Source organism: Siphateles boraxobius, unplaced genomic scaffold (assembly GCF_051911475.1).
Source record: "Siphateles boraxobius isolate OS27281-9 unplaced genomic scaffold, OSU_SipBor_1 55, whole genome shotgun sequence".
NCBI lineage: Eukaryota > Metazoa > Chordata > Actinopteri > Cypriniformes > Leuciscidae > Siphateles > Siphateles boraxobius.
This window is the reverse complement of record NW_027509181.1, coordinates 1044725-1062525: the sequence shown is the minus strand read 5'-3', so window position 1 is coordinate 1062525 and position 17801 is coordinate 1044725. Positions and strand designations below refer to the sequence as shown.

Below are 17801 nucleotides of genomic sequence, written 5' to 3'. Positions count from 1 at the left end.
TGATATAACAGAATTTTTAGCTCACTGCCTGCAGTGGCTCTGGGGCGGTCTCTGCAGTGCAGTTGCACCAGAGATAAGGCCCGAGAGGATAAAGAGGGACGCAAGGATTTACATTACCTTGCTCCTCAGGAACCTGACGATCAGGACGTGCTTCTCCATACTTCTGCGTCACGATGAGCGTCGTTTAAACACAGAGGCAACATATTTTTGAGGGTGAAGGAAAACAGCCTACTGAAACCCATCTCGCAGGAAAGAGAGCACTGAAGTGATCCAAAGCTTTCAGGATCTCCCCTGGAGAGGAGACGCACTCAACGACTAGGCTCCACTTCTAAAGTCGTAAGCACGCTACCCAATTCTAGGGGGTGCTCGCAGAAGTGATGGTAACTATCACATGTCCCTGTGATAGCCACCTGAACCTCCGCGTTTAGATGTAAGACCGCCCGGAATCTCCAGGGGTAGAACGCGGGTGCCGTCGTGCCCTGTCCCTGAAAAAGTGTTCAGGGGAAGTCAGGAAGGCTGTCGATGGGAACCAGGTCTAGTTGGGCCAATAAGGGGCAAATATGAAGACCTGCTCCCTCCTGACTTGGCACCGTAGGTGCAAGCGACGCGCAAAAAGACAGGAGCATTGCTCAACACAACATGTGAAGATCACTGAGCTTCAGGAGCATTTTCTGCTCAGCACTTGAGAGTGATAAGTTCACTGAGCTTCAGGAGCATTTCTGCTCAACACCTGAGTTTGATAAGCTCACTGAGCTACATGAGCATTTCTGCTCAACACTTGAGTGCGAAGAACTTCACTGAGTAACAGGAGCATTTCTGCTCAACACTGAGTGTGAAAGAATTCACTGAGCTTCAGGAGCATTTCTGCTCAACACATGAGTGGGATAAACTCACTGAGCTACAGGAGCATCTCAGCTCAACACTTGAGTGCGAAGAACTTCACTGAGTAACAAGAGAATTTTCTGCTCAACACTGAGTGTGATGAATTCACTGAGCTACAGGAGCATTGCTGCTCAACACCTGAGTGCGATGAACTTCACTGAGTTTCGGGAGCATTTCTGCTCAACAGGACGTGTGAAGAATTCACTGACTTGAGCAGGCGCCAGACGACCCTGAGTCGCAGTCGCTTTTAGGAGGCTCACTGGGGAAACGCATTTCTCCAGGCCCCTGGGGCAGCTGAGAGCTAGTGTCTGTCCAAGGGTAGTCCGCTCGGACAACACTAGCAAAGAGACGAAACCAGAGAGGCAACTGGGCGGCTCCGGAGTAGTCATGACCCAGCTGGACCCCAGGGGATGGAGTCTCCACTCACCCTGGCTCCAACTGTCGTGAGGCTTGTCGGCGGCACGACTGACTAGAGCGGAAATAGTGGAGCAAAGCGTCCTCAGAAGCTTCAGACTCCAAGGAGGAGGTGACGGGTGAGTCGTGACATGCGAGGGAAGCTTAAGCAACGGTCGTAATGTCCAACAACTCAAGGCACATATGCCCGTGTAGTGAGGGTCGCCCAGGCCCCTGTTAAAACACGCCCTTTATACATGACCCCTCAGTTGAAGAGGGTTTGGCAGCAGACCGGGATGACTATAGTCACACAGGGTGAGCTGCTCTGCCACGGTCACTTCAGGACTCGATCATGAAGCGAGCGCTGATGGCCTGATGTGCGGAAGGTAGAGATCTGAAGCACATGTCTTTCAGGTCGGAGCTGCAGACCAATCTTGGGCCAAGATGGTCATGACCCACCACCTAGTAGCACGAAGAACGAGTTTACAACTGGCCTTCGTACCGGCTGGAGGAGCGGCTATATCAAATCCTTTGCCAGCAGGATAAGATCAGCACGCACAAGTCAGGAGCACTGCTCAACACTCGGTGTGATGAATATCACTGAATTTTCAGGAGCACGTCTGCTCAACACCTAATGTGATGATTATCACTGACTTGAGCGAGATAGCTGAGCCTGAGGTGGGGCAGCAAAGTAGAGAGAGTGGTGTTAGTGTGCTGTGCAACACTTACCTGTCTCCACTAGCGGCAGGGGGCGCGTGAGAAGGCGGATGACTGGGTCCTCGAACGCACCAAGCTGCCTGCTGGCGACCAAGGGGGAGCTGAGGGGTGTAAGGCTATACAGGGTCACACCCAACAGACTGGCCCTCTTGGGACCCAGGAACAGATGAAATTGCTCTCTCTTTGAAGTGTGGGAACCGCTTGCTCCGTTTTGTTTCCGTTTTTTTTGGCGGGAGCCAGCGGCGGAACAGACACACACACAAACAAAGACTCCACCCGGCCCTCACCCGGGGGGAGGGAGTGATCCAGCTCCAAGAGCATCTCATCCATCCCTGGTTTGGCAGCGCCTGGAGCGGGCTGGGCGTCTCTACTGCGGCTGGCTCCCTGCTGAGGCCTGGGTTGAGGCTGCTGCGGAGGCCCAGCAGGAGCGGCGGCCGGAGAACGCCCTCGGCGATGAGCAGGCAGAGACCGGCGTCGGGTGGAGGCAGCAAGTGGCCGCCGGGGCAGGATGTGCCGGACAACCTCCCTCTGCGCTTGAGCGGCAGAGAACTGTTTGATGCAGTTCTCCACCGTGTCGCCGACCAGCCCAACCTGGGAAATTGGGGAGACCAGGAACCGAAACTTGTCCGCATCCGCCATATCAACCAGGCTGAGCCAACGATGGCGCTCCTGGACCACTAAGGTGGACATCGCCAGACCGATCACGCACGCTACGATACTCGTGCCCCGGAGGGCGAGGTCGGATGCAGTGCGGTGCTAACCTATGAGCGCATGGTCTGGATTACCCTCGTGCATGCAATGGGTGCCCTGGCCTGACAGACCTGAAGCAACGCCATGGCATGCAAGAGGAAGCGGCTTGCCCACAGGCTTTGTAAGCTCTGCCCGTCGGAACGAACAAAAACTCACAGGCCTTAGGGGGGAGACGAGGATCCCCCCAAAAGGCAGCGGCCGCCAGACACAGGTGCACCTGTTCCAATGGAGGGACACCTCGCAACCCTTCACCGTTCCTCCATCAAGGCTAGTGAGGGGGAAAAACTATTCAGGCAGCTTCTGGCAGAGAAAGATGCTGTTCACCACCTGATAAGCTCTCCATGCATTTCGGGAAAGAAAGGCACTGGGGCGGCGAGCTAAGAACCAGCACGGCCCACCCCAAGATACCAAACTCCAGATTCCAACCGAGACTGAACGGGACACGGTGGAGGTTCCACTTGAGCCCGGCAGCCTCGGCGGCCCGTTTCAGCATAGCTAACATTTCTGGATCTGGCTCGGGCAACGTTATACTCCCAGAGGGAGATAACACAGCCAAGTCGTCATTTCCAGAGGCCAGCTCACCCTCCGATGCTGCTATCGACATCTTATCCTCAGGGGGAACCCCCATTAAAACAGCTGATCAGTCATTACAGAGGGACCAGTATACTCAACAGGAATTCCATCGCCTGCGGTGTGATAGAGGAGTGAGGAGCCCACAGGGAATGGTTACCGGGCGAGACATCCATCACTATCCTCCCATCCCACACGGCACCAGGGGGTGGAGCATGGTAATGGGGACTCGCACTTCACGGACGAAGGCGAGTCTCGATCTCAACACCGCGACAGTCATATTACCGCAATGAGAACAAGAACTGTCCACAAAAGCTGCCTCAGCATTTATATACATATAAACATATAGCTCAAACACGTGATGCAAAAATTGTGACCGTCAGAGAGGAAAAGGGAACGATCGCATCCAGAAACGCACAGGTGGAATGACATCTTGAAAAAGACGCAAACGCACCCGTGTTGCTCTTTCTGAAAATGTGCTGGACCAGTGCCGGAGCACACAGGGGAAGGACCGCGGCAACACTGAACAGAGAACTGAAACAGTGAAGCACTCACTTTTCCGCCCTCTAACCAGCCGTCAACACACACAAACATTTAGAAATTTGTTGCTGTTAAAACAGCAGTTGAGAGCTCAAAGCTCACGATCACCGCTGCACTTGCGCTGTAGACACCAGCACTGGGAGGGTCTTCCTGAAGAACACCGACACACTCGCTTGTTGTAAACAACAGCACTCTCAGAGACATCAAACGATCGGCTCCGAAGCGAAAGGCAACTAGTGCGTGCATCCACTTCCGTATTTATACCCGCGCCGCGGGGGCGGAGTGTGTGATCCGAATCATGCACGCCAATTGCATTGGCTCGTTCAATAGTACTCGAAGATGATAGGCTCTCTGAAGCGATCCCCATTCAGTCGACGTCGACTACGTCCGACGTTATCGACTGAAAGGGAACATGGTTAATTTTCGTAACGGCAAACCAATCAGCCAGGCGGGACTTAAGTCAAGTCAAGTCAAGTCACCTTTATTTATATAGCGCTTTTTACAATACAGATTGTATCAAAGCAGCTTCACAGTGATAACATGAAAATAATATAACAGAGTTTGTTTCTAAAAGAAAATTGAGTCAACGTCCACCTTAAGCAAGGCAGATCAATAATATTATTGAATATTAAATGTCCCCAACTAAGCAAGCCAAAAGCCAAGGCAACAGTGGCAAGGAACCAAAACTCCATCAGGTGACAGAATGGAGAAAAAAACCTTGGGAGAAACCAGACTCAGTCGGAGGGCCAGTTCTCCTCTGGCCAACGAAGGAACAGTGCATGATTTATGATTCGGGCAGCATTACAAGTCAGATTGGATCGGAACATTTAGAATATTTATCCATTTCCATCTTTTGGAAGTCCAAGTAATCACGCCGGTGTTGAGACGAGTTGTTGAGGATCAGTGCCGTCCACCATAGAGGGTCCATATCGCCGGTGTTGAGTCGTCTCTTCACAGGCTTTGTGATTGGCGTATCTGAAGTCTCTGTGAAAGGCTGGATACAAACTGGAGCTGACGAACGCCGTTTTTCTCGGGACTCGCGTCCCGAGATAACAGCAGAAAAACAAACGATTTAAACGACTTAAAGGGATACTCCACCGTGTTTTCATATAAAACTATGTTATTCCCTTAACTAAGACAAGTTGATACATACCTCTCTCGTCTCAGTGCGTGCACTAAATCGCTCTGTCTTGCGGCGAAACTTTGTTAGCACTTAGCTTAGCTCAGTTCATTCAATAGGGGCCAAGCAGAGAAGCGACCAAACACCTCCATGTTTTCCCTATTTAAATACAGTTACTCGAGCATTGTAACTCGACCTAGGACGGTGACACAAAATAAAACGTTGCGCTTTTCAACGGTCTTCGACTTGGCGCAGTACTATCATCACTAGGGCCGGTGAGAGGATTTTTCATGAGTGATGATATTACTGCGCCAAGTCGAAGTGCTCCCAAGCACTTGCTATGGTATTCCGCCATACAATATAGTTATCCATTTTACATGCTTAGAAAAGCGCAACTGGGAGTTCATTCAGTAGGGGCCAAGCAGAGAAGCGACCAAACACCTCCATGTTTTCCCTATTTAAATACAGTTACTCGAGCATTTTAACTCGACCTAGGACGGTGACACAAAATAAAACGTTGCGCTTTTCAACGGTCTTCGACTTGGCGCAGTACTATCATCACTCGGGCCGGTGAGAGGATTTTTCATGAGTGATGATATTACTGCGCCAAGTCGAAGTGCTCCCAAGCACTTGCTATGGTATTCCGCCATACAATATAGTTATCAATTTTCCATGCTTAGAAAAGCGCAACGTTTTATTTTGTGTCACCGTCCTGGGTCGAGTTACACTACTCGAGTAACTGTATTTAAATAGGGAAAACGTGGAGGTGTTTGGTCGCTTCTCTGCTTGGCCCCTATTGAATGAACTGGGCTAAGCTAAGTGCTAACAATGTTTCACTGCAAGACAGAGCGATTTAGTGCACGCACTGAGACTAGAGAGGTATGTATCAGCTTGTCTTAGTTAAGGGAATAACATAGTTTTATATGAAAACACGGTGGAGTATCCCTTTAAGAGCAACTAAGGCACACGAACACGGGTATTTTTAAAACTGCAGCTTTTTCTATGCGGTTTGACCGTTCATCCAAACGCAGTATCAGGTCACTGAAACTGAACCTTTTTGAAAACTCCTGCCAGAGTCCTGCCGGTTGCAGTGTTGTCATGTAGCCTGTGAAACCGAAGATTTTGGCTTTGTGTCGTTGGAGTGCACGCTGTTATCTCCTTTGTTTAACGTCAGATTGTGCGCTGCTATCTCCTTTATTTACATGAGGCAAGTCTGTGCAATGGTGGATGTAGCCAAGTATTGCTGCTAATAACTGTGCTAAAAGGGCTTATAATATGTATACAGATACATGCACAGTTCTCCCATTATAGTGCAGAATACAGGTGTCAGAATGCAATACTTCGCAGGTCACTGCTTATGACAACATGTTGTTAGCCTAATGGAACTGGCATAACCTTTTTTTCAGGCTTCTGATTGGCCAACATGGCTTTACGGTTAGGGTTATATCACCTGTTGGTTTGGCATGCTCTTGACAGCGCTTCATAGCGTGTTTTTGCATTTTCATATGGACAGAGATTTTTTTTAAACCATGCTTATGTGGATGATATTTTTTTTTAAACAAAGGAGGAAAAACTCAGTTTATAAAAATATCTGTGTATGTGTGGACTAGGCCTAATATACCCCTGCACTTTTCTCGTCTTCTATTGGGTTTTCTTCGATGTACTGCGCAGGGCTATCAGAGCAGAAAAGCTGGTGGTACAGACATCAACACAGGAGGGGGATACAGGCGTGGGTTACTCCAGTCCAAACTAGACAGCTCTTTTGAGGTGTTGAATATTTTGAAGAGTTTGCCGATTATAAGTCAGCAAAGTTTAAAAGTTTGGATTTAAAAGCAATAATACAACACACTAGGACACACACTAGGACACAGATGGCCTGCCACAGACACCAGTGCCATCTTGTCAAATCACAGCTGGGTTAAGGGGTAGAATGTAAAGTTTGTACAGTATAAAAATCATTATGTATATGGAGGGTCCTCATAAAGCACGAAAACTGATGTGTGTGTGTGTGTGTGTGTGTGTGTGTGTGCATGCGTGTGTGTGTGTGTGTGTGTGTGTGTGTGTGTGTGTGTGTGTGTGTGTGTGTGTGTGTGTGTGTGTGTGTGTGTGTGTGTGTGTGTGTGTGTGTGTGTGTGTGTGTGTGCTGAACTGAATTTTGAGGATTATTAGACCACAGAGGGTTTGTCAGTCCTAGTGATTAAAGCAGTTACATACATACATGCGACTGTATAAAAAGAGGCATTCGACAGCAGGCTAAAATTGCAAGGATTCTGAACAATTCCAAACAAGCACTCAGTACATATCACATCCTGGTATTAATGAAAGAAATGCCCATCCTCAGCATCCCAAGTTGTGTGTTTTTCTTTATTTGATGCCACACTTTGCATAGAGTAAAGCAGTTCCATGCCAGCACAGACACAATGGCTATCTAACAACGTGGTAACTCTCATCTGATGAACATCTGTTTCTCAATTAAAACACTCTTACAAAGGGCCCAATTTATAATCACATCATACAACAACACACACGAACAAGCTACATATACTGTATTGTACTAAACACACACACACACACACACACACACACACACACACACACACACACACACACACACACACACACACACACACACACACACACACACACACACACACACTGAGAAACATCTACATATATATGAAAGAAATTAAATGTGATATTATCAAATTTAATATAATTACAGTACAGTTAAGTGGGAAGCATTTCTACTTAAGAACCTTTTGTTGTTCTTTGTCTTAACACATTCATTACTATGAAGATGTAAGAAAGGGTCCAACCATTTTTAATGTGCAAGGGTGTCAGTTGCTTTCAGTTATTTTAGCTGTCCAAAAACCATCTATCGATCGATCGTTAGGTATCATGAAGTAACTTTTTTACTAGTCACCTTTATATACAAATTGAATATATACATGAATATTAAAATATACATAATATATATATATATATATATATATATATATATATATATATATATATATATATATATATATATATATATATATATATATATATATATATATATATTAGAGGTTTACCTAATGATATACTGTTAAAGAATGAGAGTTCTAAGTGCTAATCTTCTGAATTGTCAGCTGTTTTCTTGATGAGAATGTTTCCTTTGATGAGAAATGAAATGTCATATTGTTAGCAAAAGTTGATTTTGTATTATAGTTATGTAAGAAGTTTTTCTACACAAGAATCTTTCTTTGTTCTTTGTCTTAACACATTCATTATTATATTAATTATATTGTACAAGCATCCACAGTCATGAAATATGTTTTCAACAGATGTGTCTTGAGGTAAGATGAGGACTGGTGTATCACAAGGCTCAAGTGAATGTAAGACAGTGAAGAAGGAATTGTGGCAGTGGGTTTAAAAATTTAAAATGAGAGATGGAGAGAGAAACAGAGAAGAAAGGATGCGAGGGTAGAGGGCAGTGAGCTGGATTCAATGCCATCTGACAGGTCCAGCTGGGTGACTGGCTGCCCCAGAGCCCTGCAAACCAGGCAATATGGCGCCCAATTACCGATGCCCATGTGACCATAGCATGGTATCATCAGAAGCTTATACCCCCCTCCCCCAAACACATGCCATCTGTGCAGATAAGGAACAACCCCAACACACTCATATGTACTCAAGACATAAACACACACTAATAAACACTGTGCTGTAAACCCCAAATAAAAAAAATACTATGGCACTATAAAAAGGAAATAATTGTACTTCTCTAAAGCCTATATTTGTATGCCAACACTGGTCACACACATTCTAATAGAAAGTATAAGATGAAAAAAAAATCACCTCTCCATCTTCTGAAATGAACAAATGCATTTAAATTTGTTTTCATAAAAGTACATTCATAGTATGCTGAAAAGTCTGAAGTTCTTGCATTTGTTTAGATGATCTCCTTGTACTCGTTTTCTCTGCAGTGCCACCCTGCCACAGTGAACAGATGCTGTGGAATTTTGATAAGCTATGCCAATCTGTGCCAGCCTCCATGACAGGCACTGCTGGGGTGTGGCTGGCATGCAGAAATTGGTACAGTGAACACAGTCACTGCATGAAGCATATAATAGGGTAAAAAAATAATAATAAAAAAACAGCATGTGTGTATGGCTGCATGTAAAAAAGAGACCACCCACGTTTGATTTAAAAGTGGAGCATGAATGTTGGTCTTTAAAGATTTTGTTTAAGGTTTATGTGTGTAAATTAATTGTTTACCAAATCTGTTTTAGAATAGGCTTAATATCATGGAGTATCATAAATGTAAATTGAGGTTCCTGAAATCTGAATCATTCCAAGATTAAAACGGATTAAAACGTAGGGGGAAAAATCTATAGAAAAACGGATTCTTGGCAGAAAATCACTTCAACGTTTTACATGTATACGGGCATTTCCTTCAACCCTAAAACAAAATGCAATACGTAATTTAAAACGTGTAAACCCCCTTTGAAAAAATAATCAATACAGAAAATTCATATTCCTTTAAATTAGCAGGGTACATTGGGTCATATTACTATTTCACGGACTATTCTTGGAGTGGGGTCTTAATATAGGCCTATATATTTGCCATTTAAAAATTAATCTGACGCAATCAATGTTAAAAGTAAATTAACTTCCAGTAAAGGATGTTTAATTACATTACCTACACGTTAATTTGCTTAATGATAATTGCTTTATTAATATGGTTCTGTTTTCGCCGTAAAGCTGTGTGTATAGTCAATATGTTATAATTGCCCTTGTGTCTGGTGTTTCTTTTCGTTTTCCATTTTAATACTTTTGTCCCTTATAATATATGTGTGTATATACACACAGGCACACATATATGTATATATAATATATATTATTGTTATTATTTATTTTTTCTTTTCTTTTTTTGCCAAATCATGTTTACCTGCGTTAAGTTAGTACTGGTCTAAAAAATCATATGAGTTAATGTACAGTCCTACATGTCTGTTTCAACTGTTACGCTGTGCAGTCCCGGTGGTTATAGGCCGTGCTGTTTCCAGTTGCTAGCATATAGTTGAACCCTTCTTCCCTATAAAATATGAAATAATGAACAGATGCTGCTGAATTAGGAAAGAAACACCGCCTCCACCCAGCAGCGCAGCTTTGGACAGGCTTGGCACACGGCGCAGCTGCCATCGCTGTGGTGGGCTGCCCCGCTGGCCGTGCGCACTGACGCTAAGACATTTAGCGAATTGGCAAGCGCGTGTCTCCTGAGTCTATGGGTTCCGTGCCAGCCCGTGGCCTCTGGACGCCGCTTAAGATCACCTCGGCTGTAGTCGAGTTTAAGGAGGGAGCGCCTTTTGTCCTTGTTGGCTTTTACCCTCTGGGCTCGAAACATCAATGCCAGAATCATAAGAAAAATAATCATTTTGAACTCACAGGTTTCTTGAATGAACATTACCTGACTTCGGCCTAATAGAAAAAATAGAAACATAGAAAATAAAAATTTAAAACGTGTTTTGTAATCTGATTGAATATGCTATACAGTATGTGAACCTTTTCGTTCATACAGTTGTTTAGAAACATTGCTCTTGGTTTTTAAGGAACCTAGAAGAGCTTAATTTCCCCTCTGCTAATGGATGACACTTGGAACTAATAACGAATGTTATTTTATTTTATTTTTTTACAATTTACATGAAGCCAACTGGAGCGCATAAGACTGTGCAGCGAATGGGTCTAAATAAAACAATAGTTAACTGTTTTAAGCTAAAGTGCGGCATATTACCAGGCATTCCATAGCAAATAATAACTGTCCGTCTAAATTTGTTAATTGATAGCAACAACCTACAAACCAAAAGAAAAAGGCCAACGTTTTAAAGCAATTTATTTTAGTGTACATACCTGTAATTATACATAACTATTCCGATATATTTTTAATTAATGAATAATATTTTTAGAAGTTATCCACAATGCAATAGTCATGCTACAATATGCTATATGAAAGTAGTCATAAGGTAACAATAACAACGACACGGAGCTTTAATGAATAAAACATTTGCTACATGCGCCACTTAAACTATTTATTTGTGCACATAAGTCGCTTTAATTGTATATTTGTGATTGCTAAAAATGTACCGTAATTTCTACCGAATACGAATACTATGGCTAGCCTAATAATAATAATAACAATTATCATAATAATAATGATCGTGTTTTAAATCAAAATGATAATGAAATAGATATGTTCATGCTATCTAAATTCTAAACATGGGAGAAGTAGGCTAATGTAACAATTATCACAAAGTGAAATGCAGTTGCGTATTAGTTAATTTATTTATAAACTGAACCGATCATATTGTACTACTCCATCTTGCTTAAAAAACGAATTAATATTTTTTTTGCTTTGCCTAGGTAAATAATACTGCGTATAGGTTAATAATAATAAAGTGCTTCACAGACTGAAATTTAATGGAAATAGGACATATAACCAATGGACATAAATATGTCGATATAGGCTATTTAAGCCATTGAGGAATTTTAACGCTTTTGAATAAGCAAGTCTTTATAGGTATTTCAGTTTATGTGAAATGTTTACAATGCTCACACTGAGATTGAAAATGCAAAACATATTCCAATAAGTATTATTTTTATGCAAATAAATATATGATTATTTAAATCATCCAATAACCTCATGAGTTGTTTCAGTAGTAGTGTTGGTAGCAATTGTTTTGCTCTTCCATGTCATCAATTTTTGAAGTGTATACTAGGAAAGTTGCCTTACACACACACACAAACACACACACACAAACACACACACACACACACACACACACACACACACACACACACACACACACACACACACACACACACACACACACACACACACACACACACACACACACACACACATTAACTTTAAAGATAATCAAAGTGGTTTCTTTGTTGAACAAAAAAAGAAAAATGATGAAAATGTTCATAAGGATGCTAACTAAACAAGATACGAGAAATCAAGTTAAATTTAGTTACCCAAATGTTCACAATCTGATTTTTATTTAATATCCACAAATAATGTTATTTTTTAATTTAATTAGTCTTCCAACAGCTTGCATTTTATATTTCCCTAGCACTATTGTAAAATCAGACAGATTGGACTACCATCAGAATTTTAAATTGCACCTGTTGACTAAAATATATTTAAATTTATTTATATCATTAAAACATAATGAATGAGATTCATTTGTCGTTCTCATTTTTTTTTATCACTGAAATTGTACTCTTCTATATAGTAACTGGTGTACTCATATGTTTGTTTATTCTTAGTATATTCTTACCATTTCTGTCTGACCAATTCCCAATGGGAAATGACAGCCCCAGATAATTCTGGAACAATATGCTTTATTTGTTTGATCAAGAAACAGGGTTCATTTTACAATTTAGTTAATGTAACATTTTCTTCTTCTTCTTCTTGTCATTACATTAGAGACTCGTTACGGTTCAAACATTTGAATCAATCATAAATAGCACTACCACTTGGTAAAATGTTTTTTAGCAGGTGGATTCATGTCCTGACTTATTTTATATACATGTTGTCATTATGGAATTACTGTAAAAACAAAATTACTGTCCAGCAATCTAAAAAATAAACTGGCTTAAGAGTACAGTAGCGTAAAGTACATTAATTCATATTTCGAATGTGGAATTGTCTTTCTCTTATCATCTGTCCCCTCTCTCTCCTCCCAAACGGGCATTAGCAGGGAAAAATCACTTAATTGTGAAAAAAGGCGTTAAGTTCTTCATATGCAGGCGCCCGATCATGGTGCACGTGTACATCATGAAACGGTGGAAGGTTCTCCGAGTGCGCGCTGCCACTGCGAGCACCTGATGGGGCGTAAGCAAGACCATGAGCAGTGGAGGAACGTGAGCCATGCAGACTGGTGTAATGCATAGAATATTGATAACCTCTTTCCGCCTCTGGTGAGAGTGGCTCCTGTTGTCTCAGTGCAAAGTTACCATTTACACACACCGGAGGGCTGTGGTGGCCCTCGTAATCTGGACTGTTATATTCTGGGGACGTGCCTTCGGTGTACAGTGCCTCATAGGCCGAACAGAAAGAGTGATTTCGGAGGCTATGTGCATTGGACCCGGACTGACAATGTGTACTTGATGGACGGGAGCATTGATATGGATATGCGTGCATGGAGAATGAGGGGGTCGGCAAGTGAAAGCGCGCTCCCTCTTGACATTGTTCTGTTAGAAAATTCCTTGAGTTAAGTTGGAGGCACCCAGCCACCAGATTGGTCGTGGGTTGGGAGAGGCCTTTGCACAGTGTCTGTACATACGAAACCACGTCCGGTCTCTTCCCATTCCGCAGGATTTCTGACAGCGCCCAAATGTAGTTTTTCGCCAACCGTAATGTTTCAATTTTAGAGAGTTTTTGAGTTTTTGAATAGCATGGTACTACCTTTCGTAGATTGTCAAGTGCTGAATTTAGATCGTGCATGCGCGTGCGTTCTCTTGCGTTCGCTTTTTGGCGCCTTACTTTCGAGCGCTCTAACCTAGCTGGCGTCATTTTGCGTTTTTTTGGCCCACGTTTTTTAGGTCTGTCTCCGTCCCCCTCATCTCCACAATCATCTTCATCAACATCCTCATCATCGTCTTCCTCCCCTGCAATTTCCGACTGAGCCCGGCTGCTCCCGCCTTTCACATCGTCCAAGTCCTCGTCGCCTAGGCGACAGCGCTCCTGCTCTTCGTCCTTGGTTTTGGAGCACTCGCTCCCGCTGTCATCCACCCAGCCCCCGAACTTCTCCATGTCCGGAAGCAGGGAAGGTTCGTTGAATAATCTTGTCAACATGGCGGAGCCACTGGAACATAGACAACGAGTAAACAAATGTTTTAATAATTAAACCGTGACGTTGAAATTGTGTACAACACAAATGTTGTTTGAAATATTAATAACAACCTTAGCACCCCATACAGTGAAAATGTTTATACGCTTTGCTATCACTGAAGTAGGCTAAATAAGGGTTGGGGGGTTCGGGGTACTCGTTCTGAGCAGCGAGCACTCCATTCGCCCTTTCCTTTCCATCTTCATTCTGGCGGCATTCCAGCACATCAAAAAACATGGAATGAACCAAAAACTCAACGAAAACCATTTAAAACGGAGAATAATAAAAAGGAAAATTAACGAAAGAAAAGCTTTAACTGTAGAGTCAATTTAATATTCAATTGTAATACGATCTTATTTATGACCACGCCAATTCCTGAGTTATTTTGATGAGGGCGAGGTCCCAAAAACACAACCCATGTCCAGGTTCTAACATTGCCGTCGGTCTCCCTCTTGTCTCCTCTTTTCCATTCCCATCGGTTATAAAACCATAGTTGATAAAGTAAAAGAAAAACCTCCCAAGATAGTTTGCTAATTTAATTTAACTTACGAACATATAATAGTATTTTTTTTATTTCAATGAAAAAATGTCACACAATTTATTTGTCAAAAAGAAAAAGTTGACAGGTAGAGTCGAGTGTCTTTGTTGTGAAAACGCTTTCTGATTAACAAGATTTTGTTTTTAAATAATTGGTATAGGCCTGTACTACTATGCAAATTAATATGTCATATTATTCGTATTAACTGCTGATTGTTATAATAAAGCCTGACTTATTAGTAATATCTCAGCAAAAGTCACTGAAAATGTAACAAACAATTTGCACAGCATACTAGGCCGACGAGAAACAACACTATCTACTAAGCATTGTCGTAATGCCTCGTCAAATATATCTAAATAACCTGGATTAGTGTAAACTGTGTAGCCGTTATCGATAACACCTGCTTCTGAAGTCAAATCAGATTTATGGCTCACATATATAATATTCCACGGCTGCTTTACATAAAACGTACCATTCTCTGAGAAAAGGTATCACAGATGATAAAAAAATCTAAATTAGACGAATGCATAAAAATAATTCCACCAGCATTAGTAGTTGGCATATTTTCTTTTAAATATTTATTAAAAATGCATATATAAATAATTATTTGTTATCATTATATATTCTATCACGTCTGAAAAACTCACCTAGTTTATGGTACTCTACGGGTGAAGGCGCGTACGTCTACATCTTCTTCATGCTTCCCTATATGCTAAGAAGACTAAGAAAAAGAGAGGCGCGATTGTCTGTGATCCGGTATGTGTTATCCCTTTCCGGACTGCAGCGAGGCGGTGTGGCATCCCTAGCAGGAAGGGTTACATACCTGCTCTGATGCCAGGCCATATGGTGGGCACGTCACTGGCAGGAGCCATCACATGAGAGCGGGTGATTGACACGCGCCCGCATTCGTAGAGATTGCCTTCCCGAGGGATGAGGAGCCCACCATCTGTCGCTGCCGCTGCACACGCACCTCACTAAAGTGTAACAAGCTTTCATAGAAACTACACCCAAGTGCACACAGATATTGAGATACACATGGGGTTAGGGAATGCAGTGGAAATAAACAGTAGGTTTTATTTTTATAAATTAAATTTAATTATGTATTAATGAGATTTCTAATCTCTTTCTCTCTCTCTCTCTCTCTCTCTCTCTCTCTCTCTCTCTCTCTCTCTCTCTCTCTCTCTGTGTGTGTGTGTGTGCGCACGCGCGCCCGCGCGTGTGTAACGCGCACTCGTTGCTGTTGCGTATAAAGGTTTTCGCGGTACACAATCTTTTATAAACCATAAATGATATGTGGTTCTGAAAATATGGTTACAGTGCCACCTGGTGACAATTATTTTGAACTGCATGAAGGCTGGGTGTTCGGAACAATACAGAATCTGTAACTAACGTCAACCAATGCTTGATGGAAAAGGTGATAAATCCACATTATTTAGGGGTCCAGGAACCATGTTGTAGCTATTTGTTCTTTGTGTATTTATTATTATTATTATCATTGGGGTTCATGTTTGTTTTTTTTGTTTGTTTTTTAAATACGTTTTTGTTAAGATTTTTAATACGGGTTCATGGGCAAAGCTTTAAATAAATTCCAAGTCTAATCTTTTATCTAACTATTTCTATAAGTTTGAATGACTGAATAACTTGCCGAATAAATGCATAGAAAAATTGCCAAACATGGTTAAATATACTGCTGTCAATTCAGATAATAAGATATACTGTAGAATGAAATATGCTTATTTGGCATCCTTATTTTGAGGAGACGGCTCCGAGCTCGAAATTTCACCCAAACCCAGAACACTTTTAAGATAATATGTAGTATAATATTTCTATGAAGACACACTTTAGTGTTGTGGTGTTAATAATAAAAACAACACTTATCAGTCACGCCTCTACCAAGCTCTCCCTCCCCATTCACGCTATTCTCCCTTGACTATAATCACACACACACCTTTTCCTCATATACCACAATCATTGACTGCATAAAGGCCACATGCGCACTCTAAAGTTCCAGGAGTGACAACCACATTTTAATATGGGAATGAATTCCCTACATTATCATTCCGTGTGTATGAAACATGTCTCGTACTCGAAACTATGATAATTGACACTGTGGTAACCATAGCAACGTTCTAGCATCTCTTGTGTTTGGTATCTGTATTTTTGACCAAAGCAATATTACAGTGACCAAAGATATGTTTTGTTTATGTTTGGAAGGCTGCTTAACAGATTTTGTGTTGCCATGTTCACTTATTATAAGTGTCTTTGGGTTTCACAGCTTACCATAAAGGTTATTTTGATAAACATGACACAACATAACATTATGATTCCATGAAAAAACAGTTTTTACTGTTATAAAACAAGTATTTGTGAGCATTAGGAACTGAAGGTGTCAGAGTAAATAGGAAACACACACGATTGTCATCGGTGAACACAGCCAATTATGAAACAGCTGTGTTGTTATCAAGGCTTGTGCAGCTGCTCTGGAGAAACTGCACTGACTGAGCCAGCTGACTGCTTTCGAACTGCTCTTGCAGCACTCTAATGGCATACATTGTTTCACCTATCCATTGGTCTGTTTACACCCGGTCACCCGTGCATTTTTACTGATTGGATAGCTATCCGATTTATTAAAACTGTTCTATTTACACAAACAAATCTCCGCAAATTATGGTTTATTAACAAAGTTCAGGAAAAGGGCATTCGATAATCAGCTCAATTTGCTCAGGGGGTATATATATACAGCCAACTTACCTCTGTCCCATGACAGTTTTCAAGCAATTGGTCCCGCCCGATTGCTATCATGTCTGAGAACAAGCTCTTCCTGTCTGATGACGAGAAGTCCTGCTTCTACGTCACCAAGGTCAGATAAATCATCAGTGATTTAGAAGTCCTGCTTCTACGTCACCAAGGTCAGATAAATCCCATCACATAGAGGCTCTTTCACCTAGATATCATCATATAGAGACTGTGTCTGTTCCCCGAATTTGGAAATCCAAAAAACGTCCAAACCGATCTAAGGTTAAAAATGTAATTGATATTCAACAAATAAAAAATAGATATAATACAGATGAGCAAACGATAAAGCTTGGGTTGCTGAATATTCGATCCCTTACTTCAAAAGCACTCATAGTTAATGATATGATTTCAGATTATAACCTAGATGTGCTGTGTATGACAGAAACCTGGCTAAAACCAGACGATTACATTACTTTAAATGAGTCCACCCCCCATGATTACTGTTATAAACATGAACCTCGCCTGAAAGGCAAAGGGGGAGGTGTTGCTGTAATTTATAGTAATATTTTCAAAACCACTAAAAAATCTAGTTTAAAATATATTTCTTTTGAAGTGTTGGTGCTTAATGTAAAAATATATAATGTAAACGATAAATCAAGTTTGAGAATTCTGCTGGCAA

At 42.0% G+C, this 17801-nt stretch overlaps 1 protein-coding gene across 3 annotated transcripts; it reads right to left on the bottom strand.

Moving 5' to 3' along the window:
- Positions 1-12341: 12341 nt before the first annotated feature.
- On the bottom strand, positions 12342-15533 carry neurod2 (neuronal differentiation 2). 3 transcript variants are annotated; one of them, XM_077205771.1, is made up of 2 exons: positions 15210-15533; positions 12342-13824 (listed from the first exon to the last, which is right to left on the bottom strand). In XM_077205771.1, the coding sequence occupies exons 1-2, from the start codon at positions 15227-15229 to the stop codon at positions 12729-12731; spliced, it is 1116 nt and encodes a 371-aa protein (XP_077061886.1). In that variant the 5' UTR covers positions 15230-15533; the 3' UTR covers positions 12342-12728. The 3 variants fall into 3 exon arrangements, with proteins under 3 accessions (XP_077061886.1, XP_077061887.1, XP_077061888.1); XM_077205772.1 differs by having other exon boundaries at positions 15034-15369; XM_077205773.1 differs by having other exon boundaries at positions 12435-13824; positions 15206-15297.
- Between the last annotated feature and the right edge of the window lie 2268 nt (positions 15534-17801).